At 44.4% G+C, this 23,943-nt stretch overlaps 1 protein-coding gene across 5 annotated transcripts in view; it reads right to left on the bottom strand.

Annotated features, from left to right (window-relative positions):
* The window catches only part of LOC129834283 (SH3 and multiple ankyrin repeat domains protein 2-like), a 248,321-nt gene that overhangs the window by 106,939 nt on the left and 117,439 nt on the right, over positions 1-23,943 (bottom strand). For all 5 annotated transcript variants that reach the window (XM_055899135.1, XM_055899137.1, XM_055899136.1 and 2 more), the window contains exons 8-10: positions 21,270-21,386; positions 19,265-19,342; positions 15,065-15,131 (exon numbers count right to left, since the gene is read on the bottom strand). In XM_055899135.1, the coding sequence (XP_055755110.1) occupies positions 15,065-15,131; positions 19,265-19,342; positions 21,270-21,386 (262 nt within the window). The remainder of the gene's footprint in view (positions 1-15,064; positions 15,132-19,264; positions 19,343-21,269; positions 21,387-23,943) is intronic.

Below are 23,943 nucleotides of genomic sequence, written 5' to 3'. Positions count from 1 at the left end.
AAAGTATAAATCACTTCAAATTCCTGATATCAAGCAACCCAGACAGCAACATTTTCTTCATTTAGCCAGGGGCACACTCCAACACTTGAACATAATTTACGAATGAAGCATTTGTGTTTAGTGAGTTCGCTAGATCAGAGACAGTAGAGATGTTCTTTGGATAAGTGTGTGAATTGGACCCTTGTCCTGTCCTGCTAAGCATTCAAAATGTAACGAGTACTTTTGAGTGTCAGGGAAAATGTATGGACTTAAAAGTACATTATCTTCTATAGGAATGTAGTAAAGTAAAAGTAAAATTTGCCAAGAATATAAATAGTAAAGTACAGATAGCAAAAAAAACTACTTCAGTAGTCCTTTAAAACTTCTTGAGAATACAGGGGGTGCTGTTTTCGCATTAGCATAATTGCCTCTACAGATTAAACTGCCTCTTATTCAATTATTGCTGTTACTATATGCATATAACCATATACCATTGGATAGAAAACAAGCTATGGTTTCTAAATCCGTTTCAATTTTGTCTCTGAGTGAAACACAGGTCATTTGACAGCACTTTCCCTGAGCCAGAAGAAGATTGCAAGATGTGTATGCTCGCTTCAACGCTCTGCCTATATATGGTCACGCCACCTATGACCCGAAACACACTTCATTCGTCTTCCTCTGGGTGTCAGGAAGACGTCAGAGGAGAAATTTTTTGTTTATCTTGTACTGACGTGAAATAAGACCTATTTCTTTAGCGTGACCGACAACTTCCGGTTTTCTGAAACGCGCGTTTTAGAGGTGCAATTGTCTTTTGTTATGCTGACGTTACGGATGAAAACTATCTCCGTCTCGAAGTTTGTTTGATACATGTGACCATATCATCGTAATGTATGTTTTTTCAATATAGTTTAATCAGATTATTTGAATTTTTTCGGGAGTTTTGCCGTGTTCCGTTCTGTGAGTTTTTTAACTTTGGACAGGGACCGTGCCAGTCGACCAGTACCCAGGCTAAATGAAGAGGGAACGTTGCCATTGTGAATGGATTGAACGACTCATCAGGACTAAGGACACCTTGATCAACATTCTGATGAAAGATCAGCAATAGTAAGACCCAATTTACGATGTTATTTCATATATCTGTCGTGCATGTGAACTGGTCGGGCGCGCCCAGCTGGTTCTGGCTGGCGTGGTTATGCTAATTTAGCGCTACATTTTGTTTTCGCTATAAAACATTTAATAAATCTGAAATATTGTTTGGATTCACCAGATGTTGGGCTTTCAATATCTGTACGCTGTGTATTTTTTCTGAAATGTTTTAAGACAAGTAATTAGTTATATAACGTTGGTCTCTGTAATTGTTCTAGCTGCATCAGCACTATATCAGATTGCAGCTGCAATGTAGAACTGTGATTTATACCTGAAAAATGCACATTTAAAAAAAAAAAACTATGCTATACCATAAATATGTTATCAGACTGTCATCTTATGAATTTGTTTGTTGGTTAGTGGCTATCAATATCTTAGTTTAGCCGAATTGGTGATAGCACCTGATGGAGTAAGAAACTGTTGGAGTAAGAAAATGGTGTCTTTTGCTAACGTGTTTAGCTAATAGATTTACATATTGTGTCTTCCCTGTAAAACATTTAAAAAATCTGAAATGGTGGTTTTATTCACAAGATCTGTGTCTTTCATTGGGTGTCTTGGACTTGTGATTTAATGATATTTAGATGCTACTATTTAATTGTGACGCTATGCTAGCGATGCTAATCAGTGTGGGGGGGGTGGGGGGTGCTCCCGGATCCGGGTTAGGTACTCTGTAGAGGTTAAAGTGTTTTTACTTTAAGTACTTTACACCAATGCATAATATTATTATCTGCATAAACAGTTGAATTCAGAAGTTTACATACACTTTGGTTGGAGTCATTAAAACTTGTTTTTCAACCACTACACAAATTTCTTGTTAACAAACAATGTTTTTGGCAAGTCGGTTAGGACACAAGTAATTTTTCCAACAATTCTTTACAGACAGATAATTTCACTTTCACTGTCTCACAATTCCAGTTGGTCAGAAGCTCACACACACTGAGTTGACTGTGCCTTTGAACAGCTTGGAAAATTCCAGAAATGATGTCATGGCTTTAGAAGCTTCTGATAGGCTAATTGACATCATTTGAGTCAATTGGAGGTGTACCTGTGGACGTATTTTAAGGCCTACCTTCAAACTCAGTGCCTCTTTGCTTGATATCATGTGAAAATCAAAAGAAATCCACCAGGACCTCAGAAAAACAATTTTAGACATCCACAAGTCTGGTTCATCCTTGGGAGCAATTTCCAAACGCCTGAAGGTACCACGTTCATCTGTACAAATAATACTACGCAAGTATAAACACCATGGGACCATGGAGCCGTCATACCGCTCAGGAATGAGACACGTTCTGTCTCCTAGAGATGAACGTACTTTGGCGCGAAAAGTGCAAATCAATCCCAGAACATCAGCAAAGGACCTTGTGAATATGCTGGAGAAAACAGTTACAAAAGTATCTATATCCACAGTAAGATGAGTCCTATATCGACATAACCTCAAAGCCCGCTCAGCAAGAAAGAAGCCACTGCTCCAAAACCGCCATAAAAAATACAGACTACAGTTTGCAACTGCACATGGGGACAAAGATCGTACTTTTTGGAGAAATGTCCTCTGGTCTGATGAAACAAAATTAGAATTGTTTGGCAGTAATGACCATTTTTATGTTTGGAGGAAAAAGGGGGAGGCTTGCAAGCCGAAGAACACCATCCCAACCGTGAAGCACAGGGTTGGCAGCATCATGTTGTGGGGGTGCTTTGCTGCAGGAGGGACTGGTGCACTTCACAAAATAGATAACATCATGAGGGAGGAAAATGATGTGGATATATTGAAGCAACATCTCAAGACATCAGTCAGGAAGTGAAAGATTGGTTGCAAATGGGTCTTCCAAATGGACAATGACCCCAAGCATACTTCCAAAGTTGTGGCAAAATGGCTTAAGGACAACAAAGTCAAGGCATTGGAGTGGCCATCACAAAGCCCTCACCTCAATCCCATAGACAATGTGTGGGCAGACCTGAAAAAGTGTGTGTGAGCAAGGAGGCCTACAAACCTGACTCAGTTAAACCAGCTCTTTCAGGTGGAATGGGCCAAAATTCACCCAACTTATTGTGGGAAGCTCGTGGAAGGCTATCCGAAATGTTTCACATTTTAAAGGCAAGGCTACCAAATACTAATTGAGTGTATGTAAACGTCTGACCCACTGGGAATGTGATGAAATAAATAAAAGCTGAAATAAATCATTCTCTCTACTATTATTCTGACATTTCACATTCTTAAAATAAAGTGGTGATCCGAACTGACCTAAAACTGGGAATTGTTACTAGGATTAAATGTCAGGATTTCTGAAAAACTGAGTTTAAATGTATTTGGCTAAGGTGTACATAAAAGTTTAAAATGTTTAATAGATTGACCAATGAAGAGAACAGGTCCCAAATCGACCCTTGTGGAACACCTTTCTACACTTCAAGAAATTCAGACTCAACACCATCCATCAAGATTGCCTGAATTCTGTCACTAAGATAATCATGAAACCATGAACAGGCGTCAGAGCTCAGGCCTATCGAGGACAACTTAGTCAATAAAATTGTATTTCATTTTATTTAATAAACCTTTATTTAACCAGGTAGGCCAGTTGAGAACAAGTTCTCATTCACAACTGCGACCTGGCCAAGATAAAACAAAGCAGTGCGACAAAAACAACACAGAGTTACACATGGGATAAACAAAAGTACAGTCAATAACAATAGAATAATCTATATACAGTGTGTGCAAATAGAATTAGGAGGTAAGGCAATAAATAGGCCATAATAGCGAAGTAATTACAATTTAGCAAATTAACACTGGAGTGATAGATGTGCAGATGATGATGTGCAAGTAGAAATACTGGTGTGCAAAAGAGCAAAAGAAAGTTAATAAAAACAATATGGGGATGTGAAAGGTAGTTGGATGGGCTATTTACAGATGGGCTGTGTACAGCTGCAGCGATCGGTAAGCTGCTCAGATAGCTCATGTTTAAAGTTAGTGAGGGAGATATGTCTACAACTTCAGCGATTTTTGCAATTCGAAACAGTCATTGTCAACTGAGAACTGGAAGGAAAGGCGGCCTAAGTAGGTGTTGGCTTTGGAGACGACCAGTTCATGCAGTTCATGTAATTCATATACTTATTAAGAGAACATCCCTGGTCATCCCTACTGTCTCTGATTTGGCGGACACACTAAACACACACATCTTTAGATTGAAAATGATGTCTGTGTTGGAGTTTGCCTCTGGCTATCTGTAAAAAAAATGAAAATAATAAAATTGTGCTGTCTGGTTTGCTTAATATAAGGAATTTGAAATTATTTATACTGTACTTTAACTTTAACTTTTGATACTTAAGTATATTTTAGCAATTACATTTACTTTTGACATATTTAAAACCAAATACTTTTCGACTTTCACTCAAGTAGTATTTTACTAGGTGACTTTCACTTTTACTTGAGTCATTTTCTTTTAAGGTATCTTTACTTTTACTCAAGTATGACATTTGAGTACTTTTTCCACCTCTGCCATTTACAGACTCCGACACATACACACCAGGGTTCAATATTTTCCACAGAATCTATCAATTTCCCTTCCCGAGAAAATAGCAAGAAATTAGCGGTATTTCCAGTATTCCCATTCAAACCAGAAGTGCTATTTAAAGGCATAAAATACCAGTGAAAAAAATCGGACATGATTATACCACTGGGGGGCTCTCCAGAGGCTGGTGCGGTCTACCCGAATGCTATCACCAGGAGTACACTGCCTGCCCTCCAGGACACCTACACCACCCGATGTCACAGGAAGGCCAAAAAGATTATCAATGACATCAACCATCCAAGTCAGGGCCTGTTCACCCCGCTATCATCCAGAAGGCAAGGTCAGTACAGGTGCATCAAAGCTTGTACTGAGAGACAAACACAGCTTCTATCTCAAGGCCATCAGACTGTTGAATAGTCACAGCACAAATTAAATGAAACGGGAGCCTTCTGGCTCGACAAACATGGACTATATAATACAATTAAATAAACAAGTTAAGACCCAGCCATTATTCTTTTTCCTTTATTACTTTAATTCAAGACAGAAAAACGAACAAACATTTTCGTAAAACGTACTTGTTCAATTCGAGTTAATCAAAAGACACCTGTTTCTCGCATTATTTTTCCACATGAAAAACAGAGTTGGTCAGAAATAGAGGAATAGAGTCAAAAATAGGGAAATATAATTGTAGGTAGGCCTAACTGTAATTGTAAGCTGACTGATTCTCAAGACTCAGCCAAGCAAATGTAGAATAACATTCTAAACACAAACGTAGGCAAAATAACCTGGCAGGCATACCCTGTAGCCAATGGAGGCTGGTGGGAGGAGTTATAAGAGGATGGGCTCATTGTAATGGCTGGAATGGAATAAATGGAAGGTATCAAACACAGCAAAGATATGGAAACCACATTTTTGACTCCGTTCTATTTTTTCCATTCCATCCATTACAATGAGCCAGTCCTCATACAGCTCCTCCCACCAGCCTCCACTGCCTGTAGCAAACAAACAAACAAAATAATTAGTATAGGCTACATTCCTGCTTAAGTGAGCTCCCAAAAAGCACAGTTCACAAATATACATTTCCACAAAGTTTGCTGCTTCAGTGTCTTTCGATATTTTTGTCAGATGTTACTATGGAATACTGAAGTATAATTACAAGCATTTCATAAGTGTCAAAGGCTTTTATTGACAATTACATGAAGTTGATGCAAAGAGTCAATGTTGACCCTTCTTTTTCAAGACCTCTGCAATCCGCCCTGGCATGCTGTCAATTAAATTCTGTGCCACATCCTGACTGATGGCAGCCCATTCTTGCATAATCAATGAATGGAGTTTGTCAGAATTTGTGGGTTTTTGTTTGACCACCCGCCTCTTGAGGATTGACCACAAGTTCTCAATGGGATTAAGGTTTGGGGATTTTCCTGGCCATGGACCCAAAATATCAATGTGTCGTTATCACTTTTGCCTCATGGCAAGGTGCTCCATCATGCTGGAAAAGGCATTGTCCGTCACCAAACTGTTCCTGGATGGTTGGGAGAAGTTGCTTTCGGAGGATGTGTTGGTACTATTCTTTATTCATGGCTGTGTTCTTAGGCACAATTGTGAGTGAGCCCACTCCCTTGGCTGAGAAGCAACCCCACACTTGAATGGTCTCAGGATGCTTTACTGTTGGTATGACACAGAACTGATGGTAGCGCTCACCTTGTCTTCTCCTGACAAGCTTTTTTCCGGATTCCCCAAAGAATCGGAAAGGGGATTCATCAGAGAAAATGACTTTACCCCAGTCCTCAGCATTCCAATCCCTGTACCTTTTGCAGAATATCAGTCTGTCCCTGATGTTTTTCCTGGAGAGAAGAGGCTTCTTTGCTGCCCTTCTTGACACCAGGCCATCCTCCAAATGTCTTCGCCTCACTGTGCGTGCAGATGCACTCACACCTGCCTGCTGCCATTCCTGAGCAAGCTCTGTACTGGTGGTGCCCCGATCCCGCAGCTGAATCAACTTTAGGAGACGGTCCTGGCGCTTGCTGGACTTTCTTGGGTGCCCTGAAGCCTTCTTCACAACAATTGAACGGGCTCTCCTTGAAGTTCTTGATGATCCGATAAATGGTTGATTTAGGTGCAATCTTACTGGCAGCAATATCCTTGCCTGTGAAGCCCTTTTTGTGCAAAGCAATGATGACGGCACGTGTTTCCTTGCAGGTAACTATGGGTGATAGAGGAAGAACAATGATTCCAAGCACCACCCTCATTTTGAAGCTTCCAGTCTGTTATTCGAACTCAATCAGCATGACAGAGTGATCTCCAGCCTTGTCCTCGTCAACACTCACACCTGTGTTAACGAAAGAATCACTGACATGATGTCAGCTGGTCCTTTTGTGGCAGGGCTGAAATGCAGTGGAAATGTTTTTTGGGGATTCAGTTCATTTGCATGGCAAAGAGGGACTTTGCAATTAATTGCAGTTCATCTGATCACTCTTCATAACATTCTGGAGTATATGCAAATTGCCATCATACAAACTGAGGTAGCAGACTTTGTGAAAATGTATATTTGTGTCATTCTCAAAACTTTTGGATACGACTGTACAGAAGCGAGGCTATAAAAGTAGCGAGGCTACATACAGACACCGGTTAGTCATGTTGATTGAGGTAGTATGTACATGTAGATATGGTTAAAGTGACAATGCATATTTGATAAACAGAGAGTGGCAGTAGCGTAAAAGAGGGGTTGGCGGGTGGTGGGTTGGACACAATACAGATAGCCCGGTTAGCCAATGTGCGGGAGCACTGGTTGGTCGGCCCAATTGAGGTAGTATGTACATGAATTTATAGTTAAAGTGACTATGCATATATGATAAACAAAGAGGAGCAGCAGTGTAAAAAGAGGGGTTGGGGGGGCACACAATGCAAATAGTCCGGGTAGCCATTTGATTACCTGTTCAAAAGTCTTATGGCTTGGGGTAAAAACTGTTGAGAAGCCTTTTTGTCCAAGACTTGGCACTCCGGTACCGCTTGCCATGCGGTAGTAGAGAGAACAGTCTATGACTGGGGTGGCTGGGGTCTTTAACAATTTTTAAGGCCTTCCTCTGACACCGCCTGGTGTAGAGGTCCTGGATGGCAGGCAGCTTAGCCCCAGTGATGTACTGGGCCGTACGCACTACCCCCTGTTGTGCCTTGCGGTCAGAGGCCGAGCAATTGCCGTACCAGGCAGTGATGCAACCACTCAGGATGCTCTTGATGTTGCAGCTGTAGAACCTTTTGAGTATCTCAAGACAAATGCCAAATCTTTTTAGTTTCCTGAGGGGGAATAGGCTTTGTCGTGCCCTCTTCACGACTGTCTTGGTGTGTTTGGACCATTCTAGTTTGTTGTTGATGTGGACACCAAGGAACTTGGGGCTCTCAATCTGCTCCACTACAGCTCCGTCGATGAGAAGGGTGGCGTTCTCGGTCCTCTTTTTCCTGTAGTCCACAATCATCTCTTTAGTCGTAGTTACGTTTTGGGATAGGTTGTTATTCTGGCACCACCCGGCTAGGTCTCTGACCTCCCCCCTATGGGCTGTCTCGTCGTTGTCATGATCAGGCCTACCACTGTTGTGTCGTCTGCAAACTTAATGATGGTGTTGGAGTCGTGCCTGGCCATGCAGTCGTGGGTGAACAGGGAATACAGGAGGGGACTGAGCACGCACCCCTGGGGAGCTCCAGTGTTGAGGATCAGCGTGGCAGATGTGTTGCTACCTACCCTCACCACCTGGGGTCGGCCCATCAAGAAGTCCAGGATCCAGTTGCAGAGGGAGGTGTTTAGTCCCAGGATCCTTAGCTTAGTGATGAGCTTTGAGGGTACTATGGTGTTGAACGCTGAGCTGTAGTCAATGAATAGCATTCTCACTTAAGTGTTCCTTTTGTCCAGGTGGGAAAGGGCAGTGTGGAGTGCAATAGAGATTGCATCATGTGTGGATCTGTTAGTGCGGTATGCAAATTGGAGTGGGTCTAGGGTTTCTGGGATAATGGTGTTGATGTGAGCCATTACCAACATTTCAAAGCACTTCATGGCTACAGACGTGAGTGCTACGGGTCTGTAGTCATTTAGGCAGGTTGCCTTTGTGTTCTTGGGCACAGGGACTATGGTGGTCTGCTTGAAACATGTTGGCATTACAGACTCAATCAGGGACATGTTGAAAATGTCAGTGAAGACACCTACCAGTTGGTCAGCACATGCCCGGAGCACACGTCCTGGAAATCCGTCTGGCCCCGCAGCCTTGTGTATGTTGACCTGTTTAAAGGTCTTACACATGTCGGCTACGGAGAGCGTGATCACACAGTCATCCGGAACAGCTTTGCTCTCATGCATGCCTCAGTGTTGCTTGCCTCGAAGCGAGCATAGAAGTGATTTAGCTGGTAGGCTCTTGTCACTGGGCAGCTCGCGGCTGTGCCTCCCTTTGTAGTCTGTAATAGTTTGCAAGCCCTGCCACATAATTAGAGTGTCGGAGCCGGTGTAGTATGATTCAATCTTAGCCCTGTATTGACGCTTTGCCTGTTTGATGGTTCGTCGCAGGGCATAGCAGGATTTCTTGTAAGCTTCCGGGTTAGAGTCCCGCACTTTGAAAGCGGCAGCTCTATCCTTTAGCTCAGTGCGAATGTTGACTGATGTGGTGTACTCCTCAATGCCATTGGAAAAATCCCGGAACATGTTCCGGTCTGTGTTAGCAAAACAGTCCTGTAGTTTAGCATCTGCTTCATCTGACCACTTTTTTATAGGCCGAGTCACTGGTGCTTCCTGCTATAATTTTTGTTTGTAAGCAGGAATCAGGAGGATAGAGTTGTGGTCGGATTTACCAAATGGAGGGCGAGGGAGAGCTTTGCATGCATACAGGTGAACTACATTTTTTTTCCCTCTGGTTGCACATTTAACATGTTGATGGAAATTTGGTAGAACTGATTTAAGTTTCCCTGCATTAAAGTCTCCGGCCACTAGGAGCGCCGCCTCCGGGTGAGTGGTTTCCTGTTTGCTTATTTCCTTATACAACTGACTGAGTGCGGGCTTAGTGCCAGCATCTGTCTGTGGTGGTAAATCAACAGCCACGAAAAGTATAGCTGAAAACTCTCTAGGCAAGTAGTGTGGCCTGCAATTTATCACAATACACTCTACTTCAGGCGAGCAAAATCTAGAGACTTCCTCAGATTTCGTGCACCAGCTGTTGTTTTCAAATATGCATAGACTCCCCCCCCCTCGTCTTACCGGAGTGTGCTGTTCTATCTTGCCGGTGCAGCGTATATCCCGCTAGCTGAATATCCATGTTCTCATTCAGCTACGATTATGTGAAACATAGGATATTACAGTTTTTGATGTCCCGTTGGTAGGATATTCGTGATCGTACCTCGTCTAGTTTATAGTCCAATGATTGCACGTTGGCGAGTAATATTGACGGTAACGGCAGCTTTCCCACTCGCCTTTTCCGGGTCCTGACCAGGCATCCGGCTCTGTGTCCTCTGTACCTGCATCGCTTCCTCTTGAAAAATGTTTGGAGAATGTCTTGTGCCTCTTGCTTGTTGAAGAAAAAATATTTGTCTAATCCGAGGTGAGTGACTGCTGTCCTGATATCCAGAAGCTCTTTTCTTCTGTAAGATATGGTTGCAGAAACATTATGTACAAAATAAGTTACAAATAACACGAAAAACCCCACATAATAGCACAATTGGTTGGGCGCCCGTAAAACTGCTGCCATTTCTTCCCGGCGCCATTTACTTCAGTCCAGAGCAGAGAAGGCCGTATTAAGACAGATTTAGACATTGCAAATAATTTAACAGTTCCAATTTATGTTACGCTGATCATAAAAATTATTTATTATAATTTGCAATTTTTTATCAAGGGAAAAGTGAATGGGTTTGGGCGGGAAAACCGGGTTACAGAGATTTACCGGGTTTTCCCGCCAAAACCCACTCCCTTTCCGCGCTCGCCATTAAACCCTAATCCACACCCACCACAACACACGTGTTTCACTGCAGCAAACTAGGACTCACAATACACTTCTCAACCTTCCCGCTCAACAGCAGGAAGTTACCTCCCCACTTCCTATCATCTTCCTGCGGCTGCCTGTTTTTAGTCTCCTCTAAATCCCATTACTATAGGGCGCTCTCTGGCTGTCTCATCAAAAGCTGTGTAGAACAGGCTGCAATGAACCATGTCACCAGCTACTCAGAGCCACGCAAGCTGTGTTTGTTCTTTAATTAGGGAAACTGGATTAGCTAGTCAGTGACATTAAGACAAGAATGTATTACCATAATACACTAAGGAGGAGACATAAGACGCCTTTGAACTGCTATAAAGTGCATTATTAAATTATGTCATGGACCTGCATGAGTATGCCATGTGGTCGCTGAGCATTGGATGAGAGGGTGTTTGGTTGTCTGTGTGTTTAGTTGAGTGTTTGTTGGGATGGCCATTTGTGTGCTAAGGAGTGTGTTGAGTGTGTGCGTGCACGTGTCTGTGTGCACGTGTGTGTATGACGCACACATTGTGTGTTTGATTTGTTCACCATGGCGGATTATCACACTCTTGCAGCGTGAGGTCTAATACACACATCTGCCAATCATTCTTAGAGAGGCTTACCGGCAGAATGGGGAAAAAACTGACTGGATTTAAGAAACAGATTTACTGGCCTATCTACCAAAGCAGTGTCTGGACACATTCACTCGCACCTAGTTACTATAGCACTGATCGATTGGGCACATTGCACACTAACTCCTATCTCAATTTAACCCTCTTCCTAGCTCTACTTACTACCCCCTCTATCTACGTATACCCCTCACCATCTTTATTTGCCACCCCTCTCTGCTAAACTTCTCCTGGGGTGCTGCTCTGTGGCTGACCATGTTGCTGTGTCAGATTGATATGAGGATATGAATGGGTGCTTAACTTTGTCCTAAATATGTTTTTGGCATATCCCAACTCTCCCTGAGAAACCCTCGGAGAGTGGGGTGACATCCAGGGTGCTCATTATCCAGCGACCCTGGAGCCTTGCTCAAGGGCACATTGGCAGATGTTTCACCTTTTTCATACCCTGATCTGTTTCACCTGTCTTTGTGATTGTCTCCAACCCCTCCAGGTGTCGCCCATCTTCCCCATTATCCCCTGTGTATTTATACTTGTGTTCTCTGTTTGTCTGTTGCCAGTTTGTCTAGTTTGTCAAGCATACCAGAGTTTGTCCTGTCAGCTCCTTTTTCCCCCCAGGCTTTCTTTTTCTCGCCCTTCTGGTTTTTGACCCTGGCCTGTCCCGTCTCTGTACCCGCCTGCCTGATCACTCTGCCTGCCGCTGACCCTGAGCCTGCCTCCTGACCTGTACACTTGCCACATCTCTGGATGATTGACCCCTGCCTGCCTTGACCTGTCTCTCGCCTGCCCCTTGGACTATTAAACCATTGTTTATTCAACGTGTCTGCACCTGGGTCTCCTTGATTCCAGATAGTATTACCCCTTTCCAACTATACTTATTTTTCTACAACATCTCTCCACCACCCCTTTCTCCTTTATCTCCAATTATCCGCTCTGTATAATTTTCCTTCAAACTGGGAATTGTACCTTTGCCCAAATTTCTCTTACCATTTGGAGCATCAGCCAGATGCCTTAGTCTTTTAATGATTAGCACACAAGCCCTGATGCCATGGTAACCTTGTTGCTGGTTCGGAGTGTGTTGCTTTCACGAGGAGCAAGAGTCAGCTGACTCAAAGAGATGAACACTGCGAGACTCACATGCACACGTTCAAATGAACACACAATCACACGCATGACACACACATTTATGGTTATTGACGCTTCACTCAGATTTAGGTTCTGTGAGTTTATGTCTTGTACAGAACATGTGGATATTCCTAAGCCTCTCTGACTGGATTACACACATCCCAATGCTATTCTCATTACTCCCGACATTATCTGTGTCATTACTATGGATGTAGGTCACACACACACATACACACACACACACACACTCACAGACACGCACACTTGGGAATTCTCACTATAGGCTGAGCTAAAGAATGACGTCTCGTCCTTCGAGGAGCATCATTTCTGCTCTATCCATCTATAATTCATCCACTTTCTTATTCACATTGTAGCGGTTTCAGGGGTTGTGTGGTGGATGGACAGTATGTGCCTGCAAGTTTCCTTTATTTTCTGGCTGCCAGGACCACGGACAGCAATGTGAAGTATTCCCCAGAAGCAGGACCATGGACAGCTCGGGGGAAAAATTCTAGACTGCAGCAGAACAGCCACACCTGTCTCCAGTTGTAATCAGAGCCAAACTGCAGACAGGTGAAACCAATCAAGGCCTCTACTTATTTTTTTTCTTTGTCTTTTCTTTGACCCCAGGAGGTAAAGGAGTAGGAGGTTATTGGGGAGACAGAACGTACGGTGGAGAAGGAGGTTTTACGGAAGAAAGGAACTTATGATTTCAACAAGGATTGAACCCCCACATCGACCAAGATTGGAGGACCTGCCACTGGTGACAGTGTTTTCTCTGTTTGCTTTGTATATCAGGAACACTGCCGAAACCTGATAGTAATAAATCGGTTTAACCCTTCACTTGGACTGGTGGTGTGTGTTTGTATGTGTAAACCCTGCCTTACAAAGATCTTTGCGCCGAACCCGCTATAATATCCTGTCACTATATTATTCACTTAGCCTTGTGTTCGCTAACCCAGTCCAAGAACCTAAACATACATTATATGGCAATATAACCCTTCCACCATAATCTATCCAACCCGTTTCTATTGCTTTGGTCTGACTCTCTGGTATTTCCTATGGGTCTAATACAGAGATTGAATAACAGACTAGTTAATTGAATGAGTGTTGGGGCATACCATGTTAGTAATTCAATAATACACTGATTCATGAGCACCTTGAGTTGGGTTACAAGACAGGCTAGGCAGTGTCAGGGTTAGCTGAACTGCTCTGTGCTCTCTCGTACAGGATTAAATTCATGCCTATCGTCTAATCCAACTCCAACACAAAGAGACAGACTATAAAGTCACCGGGGAACAAGGGAGCGAGAAGGATGTAGGGAGAGGGAGAGAAGGTGTGTGAGTCTTAACGACGCATAGCTCTACTCACTAATTACTCTTTCTGGGCTAATGCTCTTTAGTGCACCTTCTAAATACTCTTTACACACACACACACACACAATCAATTCTGTACCCATGCCAGGGTAGTGCCTCAGCTCAGGCAGGATAGACAATTACCCACCATACCGCAGATACACAATTCTACCTGTATCCCAACATAGCAAGCTACCGCCCACCCGGAGCGGGTGAGAAGGGGACAAGAAATGGCAGGGAAGAGGGTAGAGGAGGTAGGAGAGTGGTGGTTGAGATTCAGAGCACCCACCTTTCTCTGATTTGCAACATGCAGAACCCATGGCCGATAATCCAGCAAAGAAAATATCCCATTACAGACTCAGTGAGGCACGGCTGACAGTGAGCCGAGAGATAGAGACAGAAAGAGTTAGAGTGAAAGCAAAAGCGAGGACTGTAGTAGAGGACAGTTATCCGGGCCTTTTCATTCCACTAGAACGGCTAATGGTCAATGGTGGAGTTCGGGCTCTCATGGCCCCACCGGAGTCGAGGTGCGACGGCGTCCCGTTGTGAGAAGGTTCATGCTGAACGTGGGGAGCAGGATGGGTGGCCCGAGAAGGGGGAGCGGGGACGATGGCGGCAGATGTGAGAGACGCGGGGTAATCCTGCAGCGCTGCGTTTCATCTAGCCCTCGCTGCAGCTGTGAGGCCTGGGGAATCTTGCTCGGGGGGGGGGGGGGGGGGGCACAATTGTGGATTACATCTTTAGATTATTTTATTTATTTATCTATTCACTCTTTTTCTATTTATTTATTTCATTTTTTATTTAATTTGTCTGGGGATGGTAATCCCTCCCGCTTAACCTTTTTCCCTCCATGTGAAATAGTTTCATTAAGAAAGATGATGGCGTTGTAGGGCAGTGGGGGGTGTGGGGTGCACGGCAGATAAACCCACAGGGAAAAACGAGAAAGTAGAAATCTATTTTTAAATTCCTTTGGGAGAAGGAAACCATTTTTTGGGGCGGGATTTAGTATAGTCATTCTATCCCTCCCTAACCCTGCTCTCATATGCCACCTGAGGGATCCTGGATTCCCCAGTGTGATAGGATAGTCCCACGAAAGGGGGGGGTGGACTGAATGACAAATCCTGTCATGGTTCTCTAGCACTCACACACAAACATGCACGCACAAACACACACTCACACATGCATGATGGAGAACATACTTGCAGAAGGGCAGACACACACACACACACATATACAGCAAGAAAAGATCATACACAAGAAAAGATCAGCAACCTATTATCCAATAACATATCCATTTCAGACAGAGAAAAGTGGGAGGGGAGGTGGAAAAGAGGAGGGTAACCATGGTTACTCACCTATATCTGTCTCTTTGTGGTTCTTGACCAGTTCGGCCAGTTCAAAGTTCCCCGCGATGATGGCCACCTGCGAGAGGGAGAGAGAGAGAGAGAGAGAGGGGGGGGGGGGTTGCAATTTGAGGGCCACATTTCATGTCCGCAAAACAACTTTTACATTACTCTACAAATTCAAACAATTCATTGTGTGTGTGTGTGTGTGTTTGTGTGTGTGTGTGTGTGCGTGTGTGTGTGTGTGTGTCTGTGTGGCAATTCAGACTTGATTCTACTAAATTCCTATCTGGATGTAACCATCTGCAGCCTGTTACGAATCCTGAACTTTTAGCATGACACGCGCGCATACCAATGTGCGTACACACACGCCCACACTCGCCTACACCCACCATCGGAAGAGTGAGCGTTGGTGAGAGAGAGAGAGAGAGAGAGAGAGAGAGAGAGAGAGAGCAGTGGTGGAAGATAGCATGTGGGAGAAAGAAAGTGAGGAGAGGGAGCAAGAGAGGGATGAGAGAGAAAGCAAAGGGGTCGCTAGAGAGAGGGATATAGGGATATGTTGTGAGAAATGTGTGCTACCTACATATGAGAGAGAGAGAGAGAGAGAGAGAGAGAGAGAGAGAGAGAGAGAGAGAGAGAGAGAGAGAGAGAGAGAGAGAGAGAGAGAGAGAGAGAGAGAGACAGAGTGTGGTGGCTGGCGGGTCAGCTCTAGCATCTTGTTTTGCATGGCTCTAATGGAAGAAGGACCCTTTCACTAGCCCCGTGTGACGTGTTGGGTTCTGAAAATATGAAATGTACTTATTCATGTCACCGAGGGAGAGAGGGGAATGTAGAACGTTTACATTCTGTCAGGATCTGTTATTGTTAGCCGTCGGGGATCCTATGGGAGGAGAAGAGACACAGTCTGGTACGAGTCAACAGGACAGCCGTGAGTTGGGGACGAGCGAGCAATTTGGCGCTGAAGTCAGGTCAGATGAAGCGAGGAAGATACAGATATCACTAAGGTTCTGTCTAGCAACAGAGACGCATTGGCTGTTCAAATGTGTGGGAGGAGACTCAGTATAGGAGAAAGGGTTAAATATCAGTGTTTGTGTGAATATGTATTTTGTCTTATGCAGCTGTATGACCCAACGGGGGAATAAACTTTGTCTGAGCTTTATTAAGCGTCTGTGAGTTCTATTAGGTTCATTTAGAACCTAACACATGAAAGACTCATAAAACCCACATTCACCTTTCCCCTCTCTCATCTTTCTCGTTTTCTCCTTCCTTCTTCCCTTTCTCTTCATTTCCACTTCTCCATCAATGGACAAAAACACATGTAAATATAGCAGCAAACAGCCATGACAGTGTGTAAGCCTGATGGCATCACGGCGCCACCATCAGCCAATCAACATGGCAGCGTGGGCAACTATGGGTTGATGACAAGTCACCCCCAGTCTTACCCACTGGACGAAAGGGAGCGATATCATAGTGTCCCCGGGGGGGCAGTGGATGTACACGTGGTATACAGTGAGAGGAACAGAGCGTTGATTACATTACAGGACAGATCATTCCCTGGGAGAAGGAGTAGGGAGGAGGAGGGATTTGGAGGAGGGGGAGGGTGGGGTTTACTGCAATCTCTTTGGACAACACTTCATAACAAAATGACAAACCTTCTTCGCTTAAACATAACATGCCCTCATTGCTTATGAGCCGTTGTGATAGGTGTAACTCTGATTGCAGATCACTGGGTATCATAACTGAACACTGGTGAACTGAGAGCGAAAGCACTGTGAGGAGACGAAGGTATAGAATGAAGCCTACAGCTGAAGTGTACACTCTTAGAAAAAAATTGTTTTTCGGCAGTTTCCGTAAGAGAACCCTTTGAAGAACCCCTTTTGGGTTCTACCTGGAACTTTTGGGTTCTACCTGGGTTCTACCTGGAACCCAAGTGGTCTCCTATGGGGACAACTGCAGAACCCTTTTTGAATTTTTTTTTCTCAGTGTATAGCTGTAGTGTGATTTAAAGCCTAAAGACCACATCTAAACCACACGGCCGTAGTGTAGAGCACAGGCATGTATAGGGGAAAACACCCCACTGACGCCTTCATTGCCACCCCCTCCTTCACTCCCTCACTCCTTCATGTTCCCAACGCATAGGAATGCTGGGAATGACCCCTTGTTTCCATGAAGACACTGTTGTCTATGGTGGTGGATGAGAGGAGGAGGAGGAAGAGAAGGAGGTAGGGGAGGAGGAATGGGTGGAGAATTGTGCCTGAAACTACATCCAACAACTCAGGGAGGGAATTAACTCTGATTCAAGACCAGCGAGAATCCTTAAAGGGCCAGGCACATAGGAGAACGCGAGTAGGGAAGATGGAGAAGACAGGAGGAGATTGGAAAGGAGATGGGAAAGGAGGAATTTTGTTATAGATACAGAGACCGACAGCAGAAATACTCTCTTTCGCTTCCCGTCGTTCTTGAATTTGCATGTTCTTGTTTCTCATCGTGAGTTTCTCAATACTGATAAACATCCTCCCATACCCTGGGCTAAAGGGCTAGACTTTCGCTGAGAGACAGATAGCGATTGGAGCATCAGTATAAAGTTGAATACTTCTGCATGTTTCTCATTCCAGTTTATTATTTCACTTCCCACTGGGCACAGACGGTTCAACGTCATTTCCATGAAATGACACGGAAACAAAGTTGATTCCAACCCGTGTATGTCCAGCGGGATTCCAGTCTCATCGTAATGCAACACAGCGGAAGAAACGGACACCACAGGTGACAGAATGAAAGAGGGAGAGAGAGAGAGAGAGAGAAAGGAAAGGAAAGGGAAACATAAAATGGCAGAAAGGAAAGACAAGGAAGCAGCACATTTAGAGAGAGAGGAGAGAAAAGGAGAGAAATGTGAGAAATGAACAGAGACAGAAGGAAGGCGAGGAAAGAGGAAAGAAGAAAGAAAAAGAATAGAGGAGAAAGGGGACAGCGAAGAAATAATCAAATAAGAGACTGGAGAGGAGAGCGAGAGAAAAAGAAAATGTGAAAGGGATAAAGGAGGAGGGGAACTATAAAGACACTGACACTGTCCATCACACATCTGGGAACAAGGGAGCACGGGAGGGAACAGGGGGGGGGGGGGGGGGGGGGGGGCGTTAGAGAGTGAGGTTGAAACAGGCAAATGCTTTATAGAAGAATCTTGTGAAAACACCTACATCCAGAGTCTGGGCCAACAGAGGAGGGGGAGGGATTTTGAGCTACTCAGCAGAGCTCTAATTGATGATCTCATTGGGCTGCTGGGACTCTATTTTTAGCTACAGATACACAGGCAGAGCAGCGGAGACACACACTATCGCATATTTTCACTCCCATTGAACTCCGCCCCAATAAGTGACATTACTTGATCAATTCATTGGCAACTTTGATAGAGACACCTATATTCCGTTTCAGGGGGCCCATACGGGAATTGTACCCACAACCATGGTATTGGGAGCACCATGTTCTAACCCTCTGCTTGTGTCTTCTCCTTGTCTCCTCTAGACATGTCAAGTGTAACAAACCCAGTGCAACTGGAAAAGAATAGGAGTCAATTAGACAAGTTCAACTTTTGGGACCAACCCCACTGGCGAAAGCCAGAGAGATTAGGAGGGCCACTGAAGTGCCTGTGGAGGGCCATCGAGGATCCGAGGACTGCCTTACATAAAAGCCTGCTTCAAAACGCTCCTTTGTGACTCAGACGTGACTCATGCAGGACTCTCATTGGAATCAATAGTGTCAGCTGCACTGCCTTCTGTGTATTCGAGCAATTATCTCGGCAAGACACACACAACACATCGAGCCAACCCGTGGACGCACGCAACTTTGTCAGATGTCTACAACTGCATCACACACACAACTGTGTGACCTAGTGACACTCGGCCCATTCCCTTCAGCACTTGCTTTTCAGATGCAGATAAAGGAGAGGAGTCAAGTAGAGGAGTTAGGTAGAGGAAGCCACTTCAGACTATTGAGATGCATTCTTGGTATTACTTGGGACTTGAAAGGTGTGTTTTTTCTCAATAGAGTCCCATTCACACTGACCCAGGTTTTTTTTCCGCTGATAAGAAAACTTCTTCAGTATATATTCTGTATATTGGATAAACTATGTAGCCCATGAAGGAATTAAACCCGCAGCTCTGGTATGTCAGAACTACAGGAACGGTTTTGGATGAGAGGATGCATTACGGCTCTCACCTGGAAGGGACTCTGGCTGTTGTAGTTCTTCACCGCTTTGTCGGCTCCACGCACCAGCAGCACCCTGGCACAGTTATCCTGGGAAAGAACAGGGAAGAACAGGAATCTGAGGAGTGGCTCTGAATTTCTGGGGAATGATCAATCTCTATTACTCCCATGCTTCCCATACGACACAAAGACTCGACAGAACACTTGTACAGTAACCCCGACAGTCCAGAAGCCAGTTTTCGATTACTTGAATTAGCAGTGGAAAAGGGCAATATAAGTCCTCCTTTGAATCCCCAACTTTTAAAAACAAGAGAGAGCGAGAGAGAGAGAGAGAGAGAGAGAGAGAGAGAGACAGACAGAGAGAGAGAGACAGACAGAGAGAGAGAGAGAGAGAGAGAGAGAGAGAGAGAGAGAGAGAGACAGACAGACAGACAGACAGAGAGAGAGAGAGAGACACACAGAGAGACAGAGAGAGAGAGAGAGAGAGAAACAGTGCCTGCTACATGTATGAGGGAGATTCTGTGTGAAGAAAATGAAAAAAAGCTGTTGAACAGAGAGTGTGAAAGAGAGAAAGGGAGAGACCGATAAAGGGTCTGAATGTGCTGCACAACTCGCCCACAGAGTGCTCAACCATGCATGAACAGTATTATATACAGAAACACACACATTAACACACACACAATCAATTCTGTACTCATGCCAGTTTGCAAAGTAACTAACATGAAGGATGTAAATTCGGGCATTTGTAGAGTGTATAATATGTTCTCTATATTTTGACACGTTCAACAAATTAACAATCCCACATATTGGCATTTTATAACCTCCATTTGCATCGAAGCTCATTTTGAAATAGAAATGGATGACGTGTAATCCCCCCCCCCCCCCTCTCTCATTCTGCCTGTATTCTTTCGCTCTCACTGACTCTCTCACTCTGCCTCCCCCCTCCCCCCATCTCTAATTGTAGCCCTGACACAGGATAATACGACGTGAAGGTTTAAATACCAGGAGAACAGTGCATGTGTGTACAGACACTAAACTACAGAACATTAGGAGACATGGGGATTCCCGCCTCAACAGTTTTGCAGAAAAATCCCCAAATGTGAAAGGGATAAAGAGAGAGAGAGGAAGAGGAGGCGAGATATAAGACATGATAGAAGGACATGTTCAAAACATGAATTTGTTCCTTATGTTAGACTACTAAATGCAAAATACATTTTATCGGTACAGTGCAGTTGGGACAGCGGTCGGATGTGAGTGAAGGTATTAAAGTCCTCTATGTTGTTAGTGGATGCAACATGATGGACTGACTGGTTTAAATGCGTATGATGTGAGAATGTATGTGTGTGTGATCCTTTTAATGGAAGGTGATGCCAAAAGAAAAAATGTCCATCCAAGCTGTATTCTATTCTATTCTAGGCCATCGCGCCAATTGAGTCAGATGATTCTGAATACGGACGTAGTGGGAGAGTAGAAAAACAAGTGGGTTGAGATGTGAAAAGCTTTTCAAGCAAGAGAGGGGTCAGGACTCAAATGCATTTAAGAAATGTTATGATGTAAGATTTGATGTCAAATTGAATACATTTAGCTAATGAACATGTACAAATCTGGGGGTCTAATTGAGTCTAGAGTAGGAGGAGAGCTGTGTGGTGGGAATGAGAGACAGACTCATCCCCTTGTCACTCCTTCTCCACACTTACTCATGATCCTCTCCTCCAATTTCTCTTAATTGTGGAAAAGCACTTTGTTAACGCAAATAACTGCCATTTAATTGTGGATTTACTTACATCTCATACGAACGGAACGAGAAGCAGATGTGTGTGTGTATGTGTGTAAGGTCAGTAATGCGTGGCGGTGGGTTAAGTTAATTCACCCAGACACTTACAGACTCGAACACAAGTAGAACAGGTGAACAGAGAGACATCAGGGAGACCTCCAGGCCTACACAGTCAAACCAGGTGGAAGAAGGACAGATACACTTGTACGAACAAACACACACGCGCACACACACACAGCTCACCTGATTGTAGAGAGCACAGATATGCAGCGCTGTGTTCCCTGAGGCGTTCTGTGCGCTCATGTCCGCCCCGTAGAACAGCAGATGCTCCAGGTGCTGGACAAAGCCATTCCGACAAGCCTGTACCCACGCACACAAACACACAGAAAACAATCAATGTTGATTATAATTTATATATTTATTATACAGTGCCTAGTGAAAGTCTACACACCGCATTCACAGTTGTCACATTCTAAACCTAAAAAGGGATTACATTTTATTTTTTTTATCCTACAGATCTACACAACCTGCTGTACATTTTCAAAGGGAAAGAGACTGCGTATGTCTTCACACCCCAGAGTGAACACTTGGTGGAAGCACCTTTGTCAGCAATTACAACTGTAAATCATGTTTTGTATATAACTCTACCAGCTCTCTGTACAACTCTTAGGGCAACATGTATCAATTGTTACTCGAGCTCATTCAATTTGGTTGGGAATCACGGATTGACAGCAATAGTCAGACCTTGTCTGACATTTTCAGGAAGATTGAAAGTCGGGACTGAGACTTGGACCCCTTGGGAACACTCCACACCTATTGGAAAGTTGATGTTGAGATGTGTTTGTTACTTGAAATCTGCGAAGCATTTATTTGGGCTGATATTTCTGAGGTTAATAACTCTAATGAACTTATCCTCTGCAGCAGAGGTAACTCTGGTTCTTCCCGTCCTGCGGCCGTCCTCGTGAGAGCCGGTTTCATCATAGCGCTTGATGTTTTTTTGCGACTGCACTTGAAGAAACGTTCAAAGGAACTTTCAAAGTGAAATGTTCTGCATTGGCTAACCTTCATGTCTTAAAGTAAAGATGGATTGTCGTTTCTCTTTGCTTATTTGAGCTGTTCTTACCATAATATGGACTGGGTCTTTTACCAAATAGGTGTCACGCCCTGACCTTAGAGATCCTTTTTAGGTCTCTATTTTGGTTGGTCAGGGCGTGAGTTGGGGTGGGCATTCTATGTCTGGTGTTCTATGTTTTCTTTTCTGTGTGTTTGGCCGGGTGTGGTTCTCAATCAGAGGCAGCTGTCTATCGTTGTCTCTGATTGAGAACCATACTTAGGTAGCCTTTTTCCACCTGTTTGTTGTGGGTAGTTGTTTTCTGTCTTTGTGTCTGCACCAGACAGAACTGTTTCGGGTTGGTCTATTTTTGTTATTTTGTCTTAGTATTCTGAGTTAAATAAATATCATGAACACGTACCACGCTGCACCTTGGTCCACTCCTTCCTCCTCAGACGAACATCGTTACAGAACTACCCACCACCAAAGGACCAAGCAGCGTGGTGGAATGGACTCCTGGACATGGGAGGAAATCTTGGACGGCAAGGGACCCTGGGCACAGTCGGGAGAGTATCGCCGTCCTAAAGAGGAGCTGGAGGCAGCTAAAGCAGAGAAGCGACGCTACGAGGAGTTGGCTCGAGGAAACGTGCACGGAAGGCAGCCCCAGAATTTTTTTGGGGGGCGGCAGACGAGGAGATTGGCGGAGTCAGGTAGGAGACCTGAGGCAACTCCCCGTGCTTACCATGGCGAGCGTCGTACTGGTCAGGCACCATGTTATGCGGTGGAGCGCACGGTGTCTCCAGTACGTGTTCTTAGCCCAGTGCGCTATATCCCAGCTCCTCGCATCGGCCGGGCTAGGGTGGGCATCGAGCCAGGACGGAGTGTGCCAGCCCTGCTCTCCAGGCCTCCAGTGCGTCTCCTCGGCCCGGGTTATCCTGCGCCAGCCCTACGCACGGTGTCCCAGGTTCGCCAGCACAGCCCTGTGCGGCCTGTTCCAGCTCCCCGCACTTGCCGGGCTTCAGGGGGGATCCAGCCAGGACGAGTTGTGCTAGCTCTGCGCTCGAGACCGCCAGTGCGCCTCCACGGCCCAGTGTATCCGGTGCCTCAGCCAAGGAAGAGGCCTTCTCTGTACATGTAGTGTACATGTACAGTTGAAGTCGGAAGTTTACATACCCTTAGGTTGGAGTCATTAAAACTTGTTTTTCAAACACTCCACAACTTTCTTGTTAACAAACTATAGTTTTGGCAAGTCGTTTAGGACATCTACTTTGTACACGACACAAGTCATTTTTCCAACAATTCTTTACAGACAGATTATTTCACTTATCACTGTATCAGAATTCCAGTAGGTCAGAAGTTTACATACACTATGTTGACTGTGCTTTTAAACAGCTTGGAAAATTCCAGAAAATTATGTCATGGCTTTAGAAGCTTCTGATAGGCTAAGACATCATTTGAGTCAATTGGAGGTGTACCTGTGGATGTATTTCAAGGCCTACCTTCAAACTTATTGCCTCTTTGCTTGACATTATGGGAAAATCAAAATAAATCAGCCAAGATCTCAGAAAAAAATTGTAGACATCCACAAGTCTGGTTTATCCTTGGGAGCAATTTCCAAACGCCTGAAGGTACCACGTTCATCTGTACAAACAATATTAAGCAAGTATAAACACCATGGGACCACACAGCCGTCATAACGCTCAGGAAGGAGACTCGTTCTGTCTCCTAGAGATGAACGTACTTTGGTGCGAAAAGTGCAAATCAATCCCAGAACAACAGCAAAGGACCTTGTGAAGATGCTGGAGGAGACAGGTATAAAAGTATCTATATCCACAGTTAAATGAGTCCTATATCGACATAACCAGA

This window comes from Salvelinus fontinalis, chromosome 35 (assembly GCF_029448725.1).
Source record: "Salvelinus fontinalis isolate EN_2023a chromosome 35, ASM2944872v1, whole genome shotgun sequence".
In the NCBI taxonomy this organism is placed as follows: domain Eukaryota; kingdom Metazoa; phylum Chordata; class Actinopteri; order Salmoniformes; family Salmonidae; genus Salvelinus; species Salvelinus fontinalis.
Note: the sequence above shows the minus strand (reverse complement) of the source record. Positions and strands in the feature narration are given on the sequence as shown.